The sequence below is a fragment of the Oncorhynchus mykiss genome, chromosome 1 (assembly GCF_057628025.1).
Source record: "Oncorhynchus mykiss isolate SJ-2025 chromosome 1, ASM5762802v1, whole genome shotgun sequence".
Taxonomy (NCBI): Eukaryota; Metazoa; Chordata; class Actinopteri; order Salmoniformes; family Salmonidae; genus Oncorhynchus; species Oncorhynchus mykiss.
In genome coordinates, this window is record NC_143022.1 from 45625567 (window position 1) to 45642356 (window position 16790).

At 43.5% G+C, this 16790-nt stretch overlaps 1 protein-coding gene across 1 annotated transcript in view; it reads right to left on the bottom strand.

Moving 5' to 3' along the window:
- Positions 1–2059: 2059 nt before the first annotated feature.
- Positions 2060–16790, bottom strand: part of LOC110523378 (bcl-2-like protein 13) — a 42149-nt gene continuing 27418 nt past the window's right edge. Inside the window, exon 7 of the mRNA XM_021602042.3 lies at positions 2060–5223. Coding sequence (XP_021457717.1) covers positions 4285–5223 — 939 coding nt within the window. The 3' untranslated portion in view covers positions 2060–4284. The remainder of the gene's footprint in view (positions 5224–16790) is intronic.

Genomic DNA, 16790 nt, shown 5'->3' on the forward strand with positions numbered 1-16790 from the left:
AAAATAAACACCACATGCAACAATTAACAATTTTACTGAGTTACAGTTCATATAAGGGAAATAAGTAAATTGAAATAAATTCACTAGACCCTAATCTATGGATTTCACATGACTGGGCAGGGGCACAGCCATGGGTGGCCCTGGGAGGGCAGAGGTCCAATCACTTGTAAGCCAGGCCCAGCCAATCAGAATTAGTTTTTCCTCACAAAGGGGCTTAATTACAGACAGAAATACTCCTCAGTTTCATCAGCGGTCAGGGTGGCTGGTCTCAGACGATCCCGCAGGTGAATAAGCCGGATTTGGAGGTCTTGGTCTGGCGTGGTTGCACGTGAACTGCAGTTGTGAGGTCGGTTGGACGTACTGACAAATTCTCTAAAATTATGTTGGAGATGGCTTATGGTAGAGAAATTAACATTCAATTCTCTGGCAACAGCTCTGGTGGACATTCCTGCAGTTGGTATTCCAAATGCACACTCCCTCAAAATAATCTGTGGCATTGTGTTGTGTGACTAAACTGCACATTTCAGTGGCCTTTTATTGTTCCCAGCACAAGGTGCACCTGTGTAATGATCGTGCTATTTAATCAGCTTCTTTATATATATATATATATTTAAAAAAAATAATAATAATTCCAACAGTTGCAAATTGGAGTTTCTATTGGACAAATTCAGTTGTGTTTATCACAGTTTAACGGATTCGGTGTAATGAATACACCCCTGATCACATCCAAACAGTTCACTTTCCTAGCATCCACATACAAACTGCATGATAATTTTGCTCGTTGTACAATTCCTTTTCGCATCTACTCCTTCTCTCCCTTTCCCTTCGTTTGTGGACTTCAGTGGACAACAAATCAGCGGTCTGTGACCAGGCAAAAAAAAAAAAACTTTGTAAGCCAAACCTTCATATCTTAACCGCTACACACAGCCTACATCGTCACCATATTAGCTAGCGTCATAGTCAACATAGCCAAAATAACGCGTTAGTAAACCAGCTACAATCAACCAAAAACTTACCTTGACTTGAGAGTTCCAGTGTTGGATAGCCATAACCAGCTAGCTAATATAGCGTCCCTCTCTGTTTGAGCCAGGTGTTTGAGTAGGCTTAACTAGCTCCATTTGCTAGCTAAGTTTATTTATTTATATATATATAGCGTGCTCACCCTCCATGTTTAACCTGTCTAGGACACACGTTCTGCTAATGGAACCCCCCCCCCAACATTCCGCTGAAAAGGCAGCGCGGGAAATTCTAAAATATTTTTTTGAAATATTTAACTTTCACACATTAAGGAAATTAATTTGTTCAAAACTGTTAAACTATTGTCTGAGTCAACTCACATTTTAAGCACCGAGTGCTAGCTAGCTGTAGCTTATGCTTTCAGTACTAGTTTCGGTCTCTGATCCTTTGATTGGGTGTCAGTTCATGCCGCAATTACTGATTGGTTGAGGACATCCTCCAGAAGTTGTCATAATTATTAGAAGTCTATGGAACGGGGAGAGAACCACGAGCCTCCTAGGTTTTGTATTGAAGTCAATGTACCCAGAGGAGGGTACATTGACTACACCATGGCGCTACCCTACAGAGTGCTGTTAAGGCTACTTGTAGGCCTTCATTGCAAGACAGGGCATTTAGATCAATTATCTGGTGTGAATATATTTAGAGTTATCCAAAAATAACTTTATAAACATTTCACTATTTTACTGAAATTCAGAGGATAGTCCTCCCCTTCCTCCTCTGAGGAGCCTCCACTGGTCAACAACCATTTAATTTCTCAACCATACATCTTGCTGTTGTTTACCACCACAAAACACATGGTTGCATCTACACTTGGCTAAGCAACAGTGCAGTTAGTGCAGTAGTGAGATGTGTGAGTCTTTACAATACTGATATTAACCAAGTATGCTGTGCAAATTCACTAACCGGTGAACAGAACATAGCTGGACAACCAGTTAACTGTAGACCAATGGCCATCACTACATGATCATTCGGATCAAGAGTTCACATTTCATGCTCCCAAAGAGTGCCTAGTTATACAAATAATTACATTAAACACACTGACTCGAGGCCAACAGCGCAGATTTTATTTTGGATTCACATTGTACACAACAAACAGAGGAATATATGAGGTTTCATTAGCTCTGTTGATTGTCTGTGGCAGGGCTGGCATGTGTGTTGTTCCTACTCTTCAAGTTGTGGACAGACTTCCATTTCTCAAGCCTGAGTGGAAGCTTTGCTAGTAGTGGGAAGAAGACAGCAAACAGCTGTTAAGCTTTGTTTAGAAGTCTCGATTGTAGAAAGGCATGAAAGGTAGGGTTACAGCGGAATGGCAAGGCAGTGCCGGGTGGGCAGTTTGGGCCAGCAGAGGAAACAAACATTGAACCATGTGGAGGAAGAAAACAGTCCATGTGAGGTTATTTACCATTATAAACTAGGTGGGTCGAGCCCTGAATGCTGATTGGCTGACAGCCGTGGTATGTCAGACCGTATACCATGGGTATGACAAAACAGCTTTAATCTTTTTTTTTTTTTTAAATGTTTAAACCAATTTTACAATGGTAACTAGTTTATAATAGAATAAAGAACCTCTGGGGTTTGTGGTATATGGCCAATATACCACAGCTAAGGGCTGCATCCAGGCATGACGTGTTGCGTCGCGCCCAAGAACAGCCCTTAGCCGTGATATATTGGCTATATACCACACGCCCTCGTGCCCTATTTCTTAAATACACATTTGAGTTGGGAATGAGAGAATAAATTGATTCAAGACAAAACATTTCTCCTTCTGATAGTCTCAGATTAAATCAAGTAGACGGACTATATATCTTTCATGTTTAATATTTCAATCTTAAACCTTTTGAGTTGAACATACGAGTATGAAATTCACCAAACAAACAGAGACAAAGTGGATCTTGGTGCAGTCATTCCCAACCCTCCATTCCCTGTCGACAGAACACAGTGCCTGGACCAGTTTTGACCATGGTGCCATCATGGTTAAATTGGCTTTAGGAGTGGTTGACGTTCTCACACACAATGACAGATCTACACATCTATTTTCAAGGATGCATCTTCATGCCTGGAATGTTGAATAACACATTCACCCATCACAGTCCCCTCAAAACCAAAGAGATGGCAAGTTATAAAACGCAAGGGTGTATCCCACTCCGGCTGTTAGCTGCGGTAATCTTTATCCTCAGCTTGTCCCTTTTTATGACACTATTAAAAAAATCTATTTCATTGCAATTATTATAATACTGCAATATGACCATACATTACAACACTATATAAAGAGAAGACTCCTGTGTCAAAATATGTGTTAGCTAAATGAATTAAATTAGGTACAGTGATATATTATATTCATGTGAAAATATATACCCTTGAGTCAAGGCATCCCATTCACATCTTAAAGTGGAATCCCTAATCCCCCCCCCCCCCCCCAAAAAAAAAAAATTGGCCCGAATAATTTACAAAATAATACATTTATCATCAGTTGATGTAGTAAGTGACTGTTAATATAGTGGGGGAGTAGATCATAAATATATCTACTTCATATTCTAGTGTGATATTAATCATCTCAATGAAGTGCTATATGAAGAATTGTCCCTTTTAAATCTGCAGATAGTTATTTTACAGGTATGTCAGGGTCTCCAGTAGTGAGTCTTAAATCCCAACATCACATACAATTATAAAAGCAAAAATTAGTCTAATCATGATCTGTTAACTGCCATAAAAATAAATTCTACATAACCACATTCATCTCATCCTCAACCTGCTCTTGAAGACAGGATTGTTTTTCAGAGGACAAAAGGTAGTCAGAACATACTTTTTCTAAGAATTTCCAGATAGAAAAATCTATTGGAATAGGTGCCCTTTCCTCTACCCCTTTTTTGCAACAGAACTGGCAATTATGACTTGAGCTACACCCACTAGGCAGAGGACAAAGAGGTACCGAAGCGCCAGCCGAGAGGGTAACAGACACCCTGCTTGTATCGTTCACATGCATCAAGATGGCACAGGACAGAACCACACACAATAGAGAAACCAAGATAAAAATGTAAAATATGTCCTTTCCAGTTTGCTGTCGCCGACCCATCACCTCAATTGTACAACTGAAGAGAAACACATCAAAACACCAGATGAGATGAGAACGGAGGAAAAGAAGAGTTCATTTTGCCATGGTGTGTGCACCTGGCGTTGGCAGCACAGCAGCCCAGGTTACCTGCAGTGAGCTAGGCAGGGACCAGGGAGGTGGTGAGGTCTGGGGCCCAGGTCAGGAGCACCGCTAGGCTACCTCTTCCGGTGGGTCAGGACTAACCAGGCCACTACAGCAGCTAGGGCCACCAGGGCAGCTCCACCGTAAAGCAGCACTGGAAGCTCCAACTTGGGCTCTGGTTCCATTTGCACTGGGGCCTCCTCAGCTGGGGCCACAGGGGTCTCCACAGGGGCTGGGGGTGCCTCCAGGACAGGCGCTGTTGCCAGCTCCAACACGGTCTCTGACTGAGGTTCAGGTTGGGGCTCTTCTGGAACGAGCTCTGGCTGGGGTGGTGCTGCTGCGACTGGCATTGGGACTGGCTCTGGGACTTGCTCTGCTGGTTGGGGAGTAGGGGGCACCTTGGCGGGTGCTGCCTCAACAACAGGGGCTAGTGCAGGGGATTCGGGCTCTGACATGGGAACAGTGGATGGGGCACGCGGTTCTGGCTCTGACGGGACCGCCGACAGGGGAGCAGGGGTCTTGAAGACGACCGGCTCCTCCAGACATCCCACCACAGGCTCTGGGGCTGCTGGGACAGGAGGCGGGGTGTCATCCCTAAACTCCGCCCTCAGCTTGGCCAGTTCGCTCTCCGTCCCCAGTACGCTCAGCATGATCTCCTGCAGCTCAGGCGCCTCTGCCCCGCCCTCACCCTCCTCTGCGTCCTCTCGCTCTACGTGCACGATGTCAGAGTTGGAAGAGTTGTTCTCGCTGCGCTCCTCTGAGAGGTTGCCCTCGTTGCTTTCCAGGCTCTTGAGGTCTTCGGGATGGTCCATCATGCCCACCTGTGCCCAGGACTCGTGGCCTGCCAGAGACACACGTAAGCTTTCTGTCTGCCAGCTGCCCAGCTCACTGTTATCTCCGGTGCCCAGCAGCGATGTGGGAAGCTGCTCTCCAGACAGGATATAGATGTCGTTGCTGTCCTCGGCTATGATCAAGCCCTGCTGCTCCTCTTCCTCCAGGCTAAACACTGTACCCTGAGAGGGAACACAAGTTCAGTGGTCAGTATGGAACCACAAAAATAACAAGCATTGCATTTTCACAAAGTGCCGATGGGTGGGATATAATAAGCTTATGACCTTGTGGGATAAATAAATGAGACTGACACTTAAAAAAAAAAAAAAAAAAAGTCAACACCTCTGCCACTACTGGTCCACTGCTAAGAAAGGTATGGATACTCCCAATTCTTGTGAATTTTAAGGCAATATCACAGTAAAAAAAAGTGACGCACACCTCAGTAAAGTTCAATGTCACTTCTTTCACTTATATCTCACAGGAGCTGCAATACAAAGGCTTTGATGTGGTTTGGTAAAGTGTGCAGTCACCACCTGAAACCAACATCAGCCCATCTGAGGCTACAGTACGTCATCGGTGTTATCACAGACCTTTTGTCTCGACTTAACTTCCTACTGACCATTCTAAAGGAAAACACTGAGGATATCACAATCTAATTAATATTTCTGTGCTTTAACATTTGTTTAGAGTTGCTGTATGCCCCTACCCTGGTCTTGATGAAGTCGACGGCATTGACAAAGGGCCATAGCCCATGGGAGTGATCGACTAGAGTAAAACCTATTTAGAACCGGTGCATCTTATTTACTGGGAAATAAAATAATTCTGATAGTGGTGACAGACTTCTAAAAAAGGTATCCACAGAGAGCTGCCGGTCTATAGCTGCTCTTAAGTAACTGAATATAGGGCAATGGGCACAAGCTTGAAAACAAATTACACACAATGGTATATACTCCCAGCCAGGCTATTGTGACACAGGTTTCTGTTTGTATGCGCATCTCTTCTTATGGTATCAATATCAAATGATCAAAGTAGTGTCTACAGTAGGTCAAAATGTAAACTTGTCTCACACAGACTGAATTCCAACGAGTGGTGTGAATGGGAACTAACAACCGGGTCAGAAGCCTGATGTTTTACTTTATTTTTTAAATTTAACTAGGCAAGTCAGTTAAGAACAAATTCTTATTTACAATGAAGTCCTACCCCGGCCAAACCCGGACGCTGCCCTATGGGACTCCCAATCACGGCCGGATGTGATGCAGCCTGGACATAATCTAACAGTCATTTTGGCTGTAGAGCAGGAATCCTCAACTAGATTCAGCTGAGGAAGGATTTTTTCTTGAGATGGTCGGAGGGCCGGAACATAATTACAAATCATTTGTAGACCGCAAATTCACCGCAAGGAGCCCAAACATATAATACTTGACTAAAACGATTTCAAACCTTGCTTACATTTGTATATGATCATGTGTCTCTAGCACGCGTGGGAATATCTGAACAGATTTCCCAAATTAAGATCACCGATTCTGGTGTTTTCACAGTTTCTTTTCTAGCTCAGAAAACCATTTGTAGCGTCAGATGGGGAACCCTGCTGTAGATTGAATCTGGGGCGGCAGGTAGCCTAGTGGTTAGAGTGTTGGGCCAGTAACCGAAAGGCTGCTAGATCGAATCACAGAGCTGACGAGGTACAAATCGGTCATTCTGCCCCTGAACAAGGCAGTCATTGTAAATAAGATTTTTTTTTTTTTAAACTGACTTGCCTAGCTAAATAAATCAAAATTGCATTCTATTAGCCACAGTACTGCTCCAATAGTTCCATTTAGGCCTATACAGTGCATTTGGAAAGTATTCAGACCCCACGACTTACGTTACAGCCTTATTCTAAAAAGGATTACATTATTTAATTTCCTCAATGATAAAGCAAATAGGTTTTTAGAAAAGTTTGCAAATGCATTAAAAATAAAACAGAAATACCTTTATAGTTATTCAGACCCTTTGCTATGATACTTCAAATTTAGCTCAGGTGCATCCTGTTTCCATTAATCATCTTTGAGATGTTTCTACAACTTGACTGGAGTCCACCTGTGATAAATTCAATTGATTTGACATCATTTGGAAAGGCACACACGTCTATATTAAAAAGGTCCCACAGTTTACAGTGCATGTCAGAGCAAAAACGAAGCCATGAGGTCGAAGGAATTGTCCGTAGAGCTACGAGACAGGATTGTGCCGAGGTACAGATCTGAGGAAACAAACCTAAACATTTCTGCAGCATTGAAGGTCCAAGAACAGTGGCCTCCCATCATTAAATGGAAGAAGTTTGGGACCACCAAGAGACTCTTGGAACTGGCCACCCAGCCAAACAGCAATCGGGACAGAATGACATTGGTCAGAGTGGTGACCAAGAACCCGATGGTCACTCTGGCAGAGCTTCAGAATCCCTCTGTGGAAATAGGAGAACCTTCCAGAAGGTCAAATCTCTGCAGCACACCACCAAATCAGGTCTTTATGGTAGAGTGGCCAAACGGAAGCCACTCCCCAATAAAATAAAAAGGCACATGACAGCCCGCTTGGAGTTAGCCAATAGGCACCCAAAGGACTATCAGACCATGAGAAACAAGATTCTCTGGTCTGAAGAAACCAGGATTGAACTCTTGACCTGAATGCCAAGCATCTCGTCGGAAAGAAACGGTGAAGCATGGTTGTGGCAGGATCATGCTGTGAGGAGAATTTTCAGAGGCAGGGACTGGGAGAGTAGTCAGGATCGAGGGAAAGATGAACGGAGCAAAGTACAGAGATCCTTGATCAAAACCTGCTCCAGAGCGCTCAGGACCTCAGACTGGGGTGAAGGTTCACCTTCAACAGGACAACGACCCTAAGCACACAGCCAAGACAATGCAGGAGTGGCTTCGGGACAGGTCTCTGAATGTCTTTGAGTGGCCCAGCTAGAGCCCGGACCTGAACCCAATCAAACATCTCTGCAGAGACCTGAAAATAGCTGTGCAGATATGCTCCCCATCCGATCTGCAGAGAATGCGAGAAACTCCCCAAATACAGGTGTGCCAAGCTTGTAGCGTCATACCCAAGAAGACTTGAGGCTTTAAAAATCGCTGCCAACGGTGCTTCAACAAAGTACTGAGTAAAGGGTCTGAATACTTGTGAATGTGATTTCAGTTATTTAAATAATTTTTGCAATACCCCATAACGCTGTGTCATTATGGGGTATTGTGTGTAGATTGTAGATGAGGGAAAAAAACATTGAATCCATTTTAGAATAAGCTGTAACATAAATTGCGCGGGGGGGGGGGAAATCAAGGGGTCTGATTACTTTCGAATGCACTGTTTTTAGATGTCAAAATTTGACCAGGTAGGTAAGTGGGTAGGAGGCTATTCAGGCACATTTAATCATTTAATAAAAGGGAGATATTTGTGTAGGAAGCTTGAACATCAGCACTTTAGGTGGCTGCATCGCGTGTCAGACGGTGTGAAAATGGCTGCCTCAGAGCTCAAACTGAATTCCCACAGAGCACAGTAGGGGTAGCAGGGTGCCATGGACCTGACAGGATGGCTCTGACAGCACTAACTGAGTCAGCCTAATCCACATCTCCCCCATGAAAAGATAAGGTTAAACTGTTACGGTTCATTCAGGTAGGCTAAATAAACGGCTCTGGTACATTTATCTTCCATTCAAACAGGCTTGCAAATGACTACTTATTTGCATCGGACTCACAGAACATTCTCCTAACTAAAATGGGGCCATATTGTATCTATGTAAAATACAGGTGTTTGAGCTAAGGGCCTATAGCCTGACTGAAGGTTATTCTCCTTACAAGGACATTCTCTCAGAGGCCAGGCTGCATCCCGGGAGGCCAGGCAGGGGATTAAAACTAAACGCCAACCCTTCCTAGCATGCACTGTCTGGGTGTAAGCGGATTTGCGTGTGGGAGAGTGGTTGACATCATTTTTTTTAAACCCTCCTCTCTGGGCAGGGTTTTAAGTGGTTGGATAAAGAAGGGCAGCCATGTTGTGTGAGGGCCACATGAATAGGTCTCCATCTGGGAGTAACAACTGTTGGGCAAATGAAATAAATCTGCAGGAGACCTTTAACCAGTTACTAAATCCAGAAAACTACTTATTTTCCTATGTTCTCAAAAGAGCATATGGTAAAGCTCTCCCCATCAGCAGGCTAAGTAGACCACCAATTATTCAGTAGCTAGCAGCTAAAAACATGACCAAATGGGGAAATCTGATTCTAGGACACAGCATAAGCAGACAAGTGAAATAAAATCTAGATATTTTGGCTACTTCATATGAAAACAAACACCAAACTTGAGATGGCCACACCTGTCATCCTTAACTTCACTCCCTGTATGAAATACTAAATGCATGCTCTTCAACCGATCGCTGCCCGCACCTGCCCGCCCGCCTAGCATCACTAGTCTGGACAGTTCGGACTTGGAATATGTGGACAACTACCTAGGTAGTTAAGCATCTCCAATCCAAAATTAAATCTAGAATCAGCTTCCTTTTTTGCAACAAAGCCTCCTTCACTCATACCACCAAACTTACCCTCTTAAAACTGACTATCCTACCGATCCTTGACTTCGGTGATGTCATCTATAAAATAGCCTCCAACACTCTACTCAACAAACTGGATGCAGTCTATCACAGTGCCATCCGTTTTGTCACCAAAGCCCCATATACTACCCACCACTCGGACCTGTATGCTCTCGTTGGCTGGCCCTCGCGTCATATTTGTTGCCAAACCCACTGGCTCCAGGTCATCTACAAGTCTTTGCTAGGTAAAGCCCCGCCTTATCTCAGCTCACTGGTCACCATAGCAGCACCCGCCCGTAGCACGCACTCCAGCAGGTATATTTCACTGGTCACCCCCAAAGACAATTCCTCCTTTGGCCGCCAATCCTTCCAGGTCTCAGCTGCCAATGACTGGAATGAATTGCAAAAATCTCTGAAGCCTTTATATCTCCCTCTCTAACTTTAAGCATCAGCTATCAGAGCAGCTTACAGATAGCTGCACGTAGACCAATTTATATATATATATATATATATATATATATATATATATATATATATATATATATATATATATATATATATATATATATTTTTGCTCCTTTGCACCCCAGTATCTCTACTTGAACATTCATCTTCTGCACATCTATCACTCGTGTTTATTTGCGAAATAGTAATTATTTCGCCACTACAGCTTATTTATTGCCTCCCTAATCTTACTTAATTTGCACACACTGTATATAGACTTTTCTATTGTGTTATTGACTGCACGTTTGTTTATTCCATGTGTAACTGTGTTTGTCGCACTGCTTTGCTTTATCTGGGCCAGGTCGCAGTTGTAAATGAGAACTTGATCTTAACTAGCCTACCAGGTTAAATAAAAGGTGATAAAAAATGAACACCTATAACTTCACACACCACGTTGATACAAAGACAGTTGCTGTTGTACAACAGAATTTAGGTGTTGTGATTGGTTGTCAGGTGTGTTACAAAACTCCCCACCCTCGCTACGACACACACACAGCAAGACAAACTACTACACACACTGTTCCCCTGAGAGGAAGTCAGGCGGCCCCACACAGGAACAGCTCTTCCCAAACTACAGTGCCTTCAGATAGTGAAAAGTCAAGGAGTGTGAATACTATTTTTTTGTCAACAATCTACACAAAATACTATATTAATGGAAAATCAAACACTAATATTTTGATTAGCTAAGTATTCAACCCCCCGTGTCAATACATGTTAGAATCACCTTTGGCAGCAATTACAGCTGTGTGTCTTTCTGGGTAGGTATAAGAGCTTTACACACCGGGATTGTACAATATTTGCACATTATCCTTTCTAAAATTATTCTTGGTGAAATCATGGTGAAATCCCTGAGCAGTTTCCTTCCTCGCCAGCAACTGAGTTAGAATATTCAAAGTCTGCTGTTTTTATTTTTACCAATAGGTGCCCTTTGCTAGGCATTGGAAAACTTCCCTGGTCTGTTGAATCGGTGTTTAAAATTCACTGCTCGTCATCACAGATGTATGTGTGGGGTACAGAGTAGTCATTCAAAAATCACGTTAAACACCATTGCACACCAGGTTAGTCCATGCAACTTATTAAAATTTAGTCCTGAAGTTATTTAGGTTTGCTAAAACAAAAGGGTTGAATACTTAAATGACTCGGGCGGCGCACAATTGGCCCAGCGTCATCCGGGTTAAGCGGTCATTGTAAATAAGAATTTGTTCTTAACAGACTTGCCTAATTAAATAAATGTTAAATATTATTACACACCGGCCATTTCAGCTTTTCATTTCTTATTAACGTAATTCCACTTTGACATTAAGGGATAGTGTGTAGTGACAAAATCTGAATTTAATAAAATGTCAAATTCAGGCTGTAACACAAAATATGGAAAAAGTCAAGGGGTGGGAATACTTTCTGAAGGCAGTGTATGTACCACTCGACAATGCTGTGTTAAAACACCTGTACCACACAATGAGGGAAGAGATACCGCCACACACCCACAGTTAAACTTACCTCAGGGATGACACTACGCTCCACTGCACCTATGAACAGTTACCACAACCTTAACAGTCAAGGTACAGTGAGGTTGTGAGTGATTGGTGATTACATAGGCTATACATTTACATTTTAGTCATTTAGCAGATGCTCTAATCCAGAGTGATTTACAGGAGCAATTAGGGTTAAGTGTCTTGATCAAGGCCACAGAATTTTCACCTAGTCAGCTTGGGGATTCGAACCAGAGACCTTTCGATTACTGGCCCAACGCTCTTAATTGCTAGACTACCTGCTGCGATACTAGGCTCCGGTGTAAAAAAATTTAATCACCAGTGAAGGGAAACATTTAATCCCACACTAGTATCACATGTACAGCCACATCTAAAATACAGTACGAGATCCTTTTAGTAAAGACTTGGAAGCCTGCATCGTTTGAAATGAGAGCTGGTAGTTTGTCCCAGCAGGCTCTCAGTCACATGTGACTTGCTACCTGTCACCCAAACATACCAGAGCTCTTTGCCAACACAAATATTAGAATTGGGAACTCAAGTCATGTTACAGACTGGCTGACTTAATTTCACTCATGTTTCTTTGCTCCAAAAGATAATGTGAAAGGATAATTGGTTTTTGGTGTCTGTTCCCATGTTAAAGGCCCAGCGCAGTCAAACACATGACCTCATAATGTGAATATTCATGAAAATCTGTCAACAATTGGATGGAACCCAAGCTAAGAAAATCAGAAATGATTGAATATAGAGAAGAAAAAAAGAGAACAGCTGCATTGGACCTTTAATGCTTAGCCTACATGTATGCATTGGTGTGTACAGATTTGCAATTATGTTTATGGACACCGGTGATAAATGTACATTTAATTTCTATTTAACTAGGCAAGTCAGTTAAGAACAAATTCTTATTTACAGTGACGCCTAGGAACAGTGGGTTAACGGCCTTGTTCTGGGGCAGAACGGCAGATTTTTACCTTGTCAGCTCGGGGATTCGATCTAGCAACCTTTTGGTTACCGGCCCAATGCTCCAACCACTAGGCTACCTGCCGCCCCAAGACTGCTTACGTAACATAACATTAACAGAGGAGTTCTTGGTAGTCAGACATTGAGAGACTCATGACGTCAGGCTCCATGCTTAGCCAGCCAGCCCAGAGGCATCTAACCTTCCAGTATACTCAGATACAAATTTTGTTTCTCAGAAACTATAATCCCATAGTAGTGAGTTGGTTTCAGCCCGAGGGACCCATACTAACAATAACTCATTTAGTGTCGTGTGCTGCTATGAAGTGCCATCAAAGGGGATTGACTTCCAGGAGGGGCCACTGGACACAGTAACATAATGGCCATTCAATATAGTCGCACAAGAGCGTTGTCAGTGACAAAAACATCCCCCAGTCAGGATTCCCCATTATTACTGACCCTAATCCCATCACTCCTCCCTCATCCAATTAATCCACTAACACTAAAGAGCAACAAAGCTATTCTAACCTACCGTGTCAAACGAGTAAGACATCATGTACCCTTTTAGGAAGTAGCTTTCATTAAAAAAAATACAATGATCCAGTTGCCCCCAAGAGAGGCATGGCCTCCTTTCTTGTGTTAGATTGACTGCAGCTGGGTGTAGGCCTATAACCAGGTTTATCCAGGAGGGTTAATGTGAAGCAGCTGGCCTGATGGGAACAGCCACATGGATGAATGACTACTCGTCTTCTACAAATTAACACCTCACTAAAAAAAATGACCAGTTTGCCCTCATTTATGAGAAGAGTTTCAACAAGAGAGCCTGGTAACAGCCAGATAGCGAGACTGTTTGGCCTTGGAGCATCAGACAGAAGACCTTGAGACCAGGCGTCCAGCACAAAAGGTTGTGTTGCTCTCGCTGTGTAAGTATGTGTGACGCAGGTTGCATCAGACAGCAGCAGTAGACACTGACCTGGGTTTGGCTATTAGCATAGATGCCCTGACCATCCTACAGTGGGGATCTGACCTGGGTTCAGCTGTTAGCAGTTGAGGTGGCACTGCTCTGGGAGGATAGAACTATAAGTAGGCCAGTCTGGCTTCTGGTAATTTTTCCTCAGCAGAGCCCGACACTGCAAAACAAAGAGATGCACTCAGCAAGCATTTCACCCCAGCAGCAGAGAAATCTTACATAACATAGCAGGGGGCTGTGCAGCCTGACATAGACCAGAACACCTTCCCCCCCCAAAAAAAATATGATTTGTCCCCGTGTGTTTATAAGGCAACCAAAATTCAGTATATGTGAAAATATTTGGGCATTTGCCTGACTAATCTGTCCAGTTTGTGGCCTTTTGGCAAGTAACTTGACTATTGTGCGATGCAACGGAGGCTGCGCAATTTGAGAGCGCAACGTAAGCACACCTGTCACAAGCAGTTTGAGGGACACCAAAATGAAACTATTACTGCATTCATTTTCTGAACATTTTAGCCTTCCTCTCCCAGATGACCTTAGACAAGGTGTCAGAGACCGGTCCGGTCACTTCCGAGCAACAGGAGTTGCATCACCCATGACAAGGTCTGTAATAGGACATGGCTGAAGGTCCCTGTCAGAACACACACGAGCAGCAGTTTTCACTGTCGTGTTGAAGGACAGCAGTCAGTGCTGTCTGAAGGACAGGGCTAGAAATAGAGGGACAGGGTGTGTCGGGGTGTTCAAGGGCAAAGGTCAGATAATGACCTCTGCACCAGCCAAGTTTAATACAGACACACCCCTCACTCTTAGATTAGCCACAGTGTTTTAGGCTCTCACACAGTTCCAGTATGTCACAGACCCAAACCCTTCATGGTGAACAGGTTCAAATGCAGTCATACCCATGCTAGTCCATTTTGTATCAGAAGCCATCCTCACTCAAAATGTCTCTAGCGTATTGCCTTCCCCTTGCTTACTCATCACACACACCCCCCCCCCCCCCTCCCATGGTCGGGTCGGATTTATGAGCTGCTGGTCTTGTTGTTCAATGAAGTGAACATGACATTGGGGTCATAATCCTTTTTGTTTCCTAATGTAATTAAACAAAAAGGCATGGTCATCGTCAGAGCCACCAAACACAGGAGGGACCACGGTCACGAGGATGGCACGACGTACCCGTCATCTAAATCAATCTGCCACCCATCAGATTTACAGTGATAACTACAACCAATCAAAATCGCTCAATAAGTGATAACCCAGGAGGTTGTTTGGGAATTTGTCTGTAAAAGTTGCAAGATAGATGGAGGGAAAATTCAGTGCATTCTGTTCTGTTCTAAATGCTCCGTCATAGAGGACCTTAGGGATTATTGTGTTCTAGGCACTGTGTTCAAACTGTCAACTCAGATATCCACACACTTCACATCACGGTCAAACGAGCTAAAACCAGATTCGGAGATGCAAGCCCTTCCCTACGGTCTAGAGTGCTTCAATTCCCCCCCCAACCGTCTCTTACTAACTACGATCGATGTTCTCCCACAGTCCTCTACAAACACGCACCACCAAAAAGCACAAGATGAATGACCTACCTGACTGTGACCCAGCAACTATACAGTAAGTGGTTCCCTGAGCAGGTTTAGAAGCCCAGAAAGAGTCCCAACAACAACAAAAAGAGAGCCAGAGACAAAGGGAGGGAGGAGTGGAGAGAAAGGGGGACCCAGTTGTAGCGAAGTGGAGCCACACACACCGCTGTGACAGAATGACAGTAACGGAGCTTTAACTTCACACCACAGGAGGAGTTTCCACTGGCGTGTCATACCCACCCCCACGCCCTCTACTCCACTCTCTCCCTCCCCCTGCGGTCCCAGCCCTAGCCTATGGACCATTCCTGACATAAGTGGGAATGTGGCAAAGTTAGTATGGCCAAGGGACATAATGTGATAGAGCATAAGTGAGTCAGGGAGGGTGCATCAGAGATGGTCGTAGTATGTTATCCCTTCACTGACCGCCTGTTCTTCCAGTTCTCTGCTGCCAATGACTGGAACAAACTGCAAAAATCTCTGAAGCTGGAGACTCTTAGCTCCCTCACTAGCTTTAAGCACCAGCTGTCAGAGCAGCTCACAGATCACTGCACCTGTGCATAGCTCATCTGTAAATAGCCCAGCCAATCTACCTCATCCCCATACTGAATTTACTTACCTTGCACCCCAGTCTCTCAACTTGCACATTCATCTTCTGCACATCCTACCATTCCAGTGTTTAATTGCTATATTGTAATTACTTTGCCACGATGGCCTATTTTTTGCCTTACCTCTTATCCTACCTCATTTGCACATGCTGTATATAGATTATTCTACTGTATTATTGATTGTGTGTTTGTTTATTCCATGTGTAACTCTGTTGTGTGTCGAACTGCTTTGCTTTATCTTGGCCAGGTCACAGTTGCAAATGAGAACTTGGTTCTCAACTAGCCTAGCTAGTTAAATAAAGTTGAAATAAATGTTTTAAAAAAACTGCCCCACAGCAATTCTTATTCTCGCCACAAGACAAGGACAGCCTTGTGTTTCTTTTCCCTAGGGCTTGTTACTGTAATGAATAGGCTACACTGTATCTGTATTGATAGCATAACCACTTCTACATGTCCAGTGGTGGTAGGTGCCGTTTAAGATTAGGAAGGATGATTTGTCTTTATGAGCATGGCATTATTTTCATTAGAGCACATTGGATGACACATGTATATTCCAGTCACCCAGTTCAATGTAACATGGATAGGTTTAGGCTTCAACATGATACTCACATTTGCCCTATACCCATGATGAGGTTGCTACAAACTACCCTACAAATGAACGTTTATAACATAGGTGCACAGATTGAGACAAATTGGAATAATCAAGGTGACAGAGTGTGACAAATTCAATACTGACTTGCACTCTTGCCTGCATCTAGCTGATCTGGAGTGTAATCATTAGTCCAAACCAGTTGCAAAATGTTACATTCTGTAACTAAAACAAGAGTTTATTTTGGACAAATTCACTTAGGTCCCTCCCAGTTCAGTTCCGTGTGCTTCAGTTTAAGAAAAGTTTTGCAACAGAATCAGCGGAATGAATACACCCCTGATGACAGTTCTTTCATAGCAGCGTCATCACTTTACTCATTGTATAATTCCTTCTATGCACTCTCCTCCTCTCACCTTTTCCCTTTGCCTGTGGACTTCAGTGCACATCACAACAGCGGTCTGTGACCAGATGCAAAAACTTCTCCAAGCCAAACCGTCATACCATAA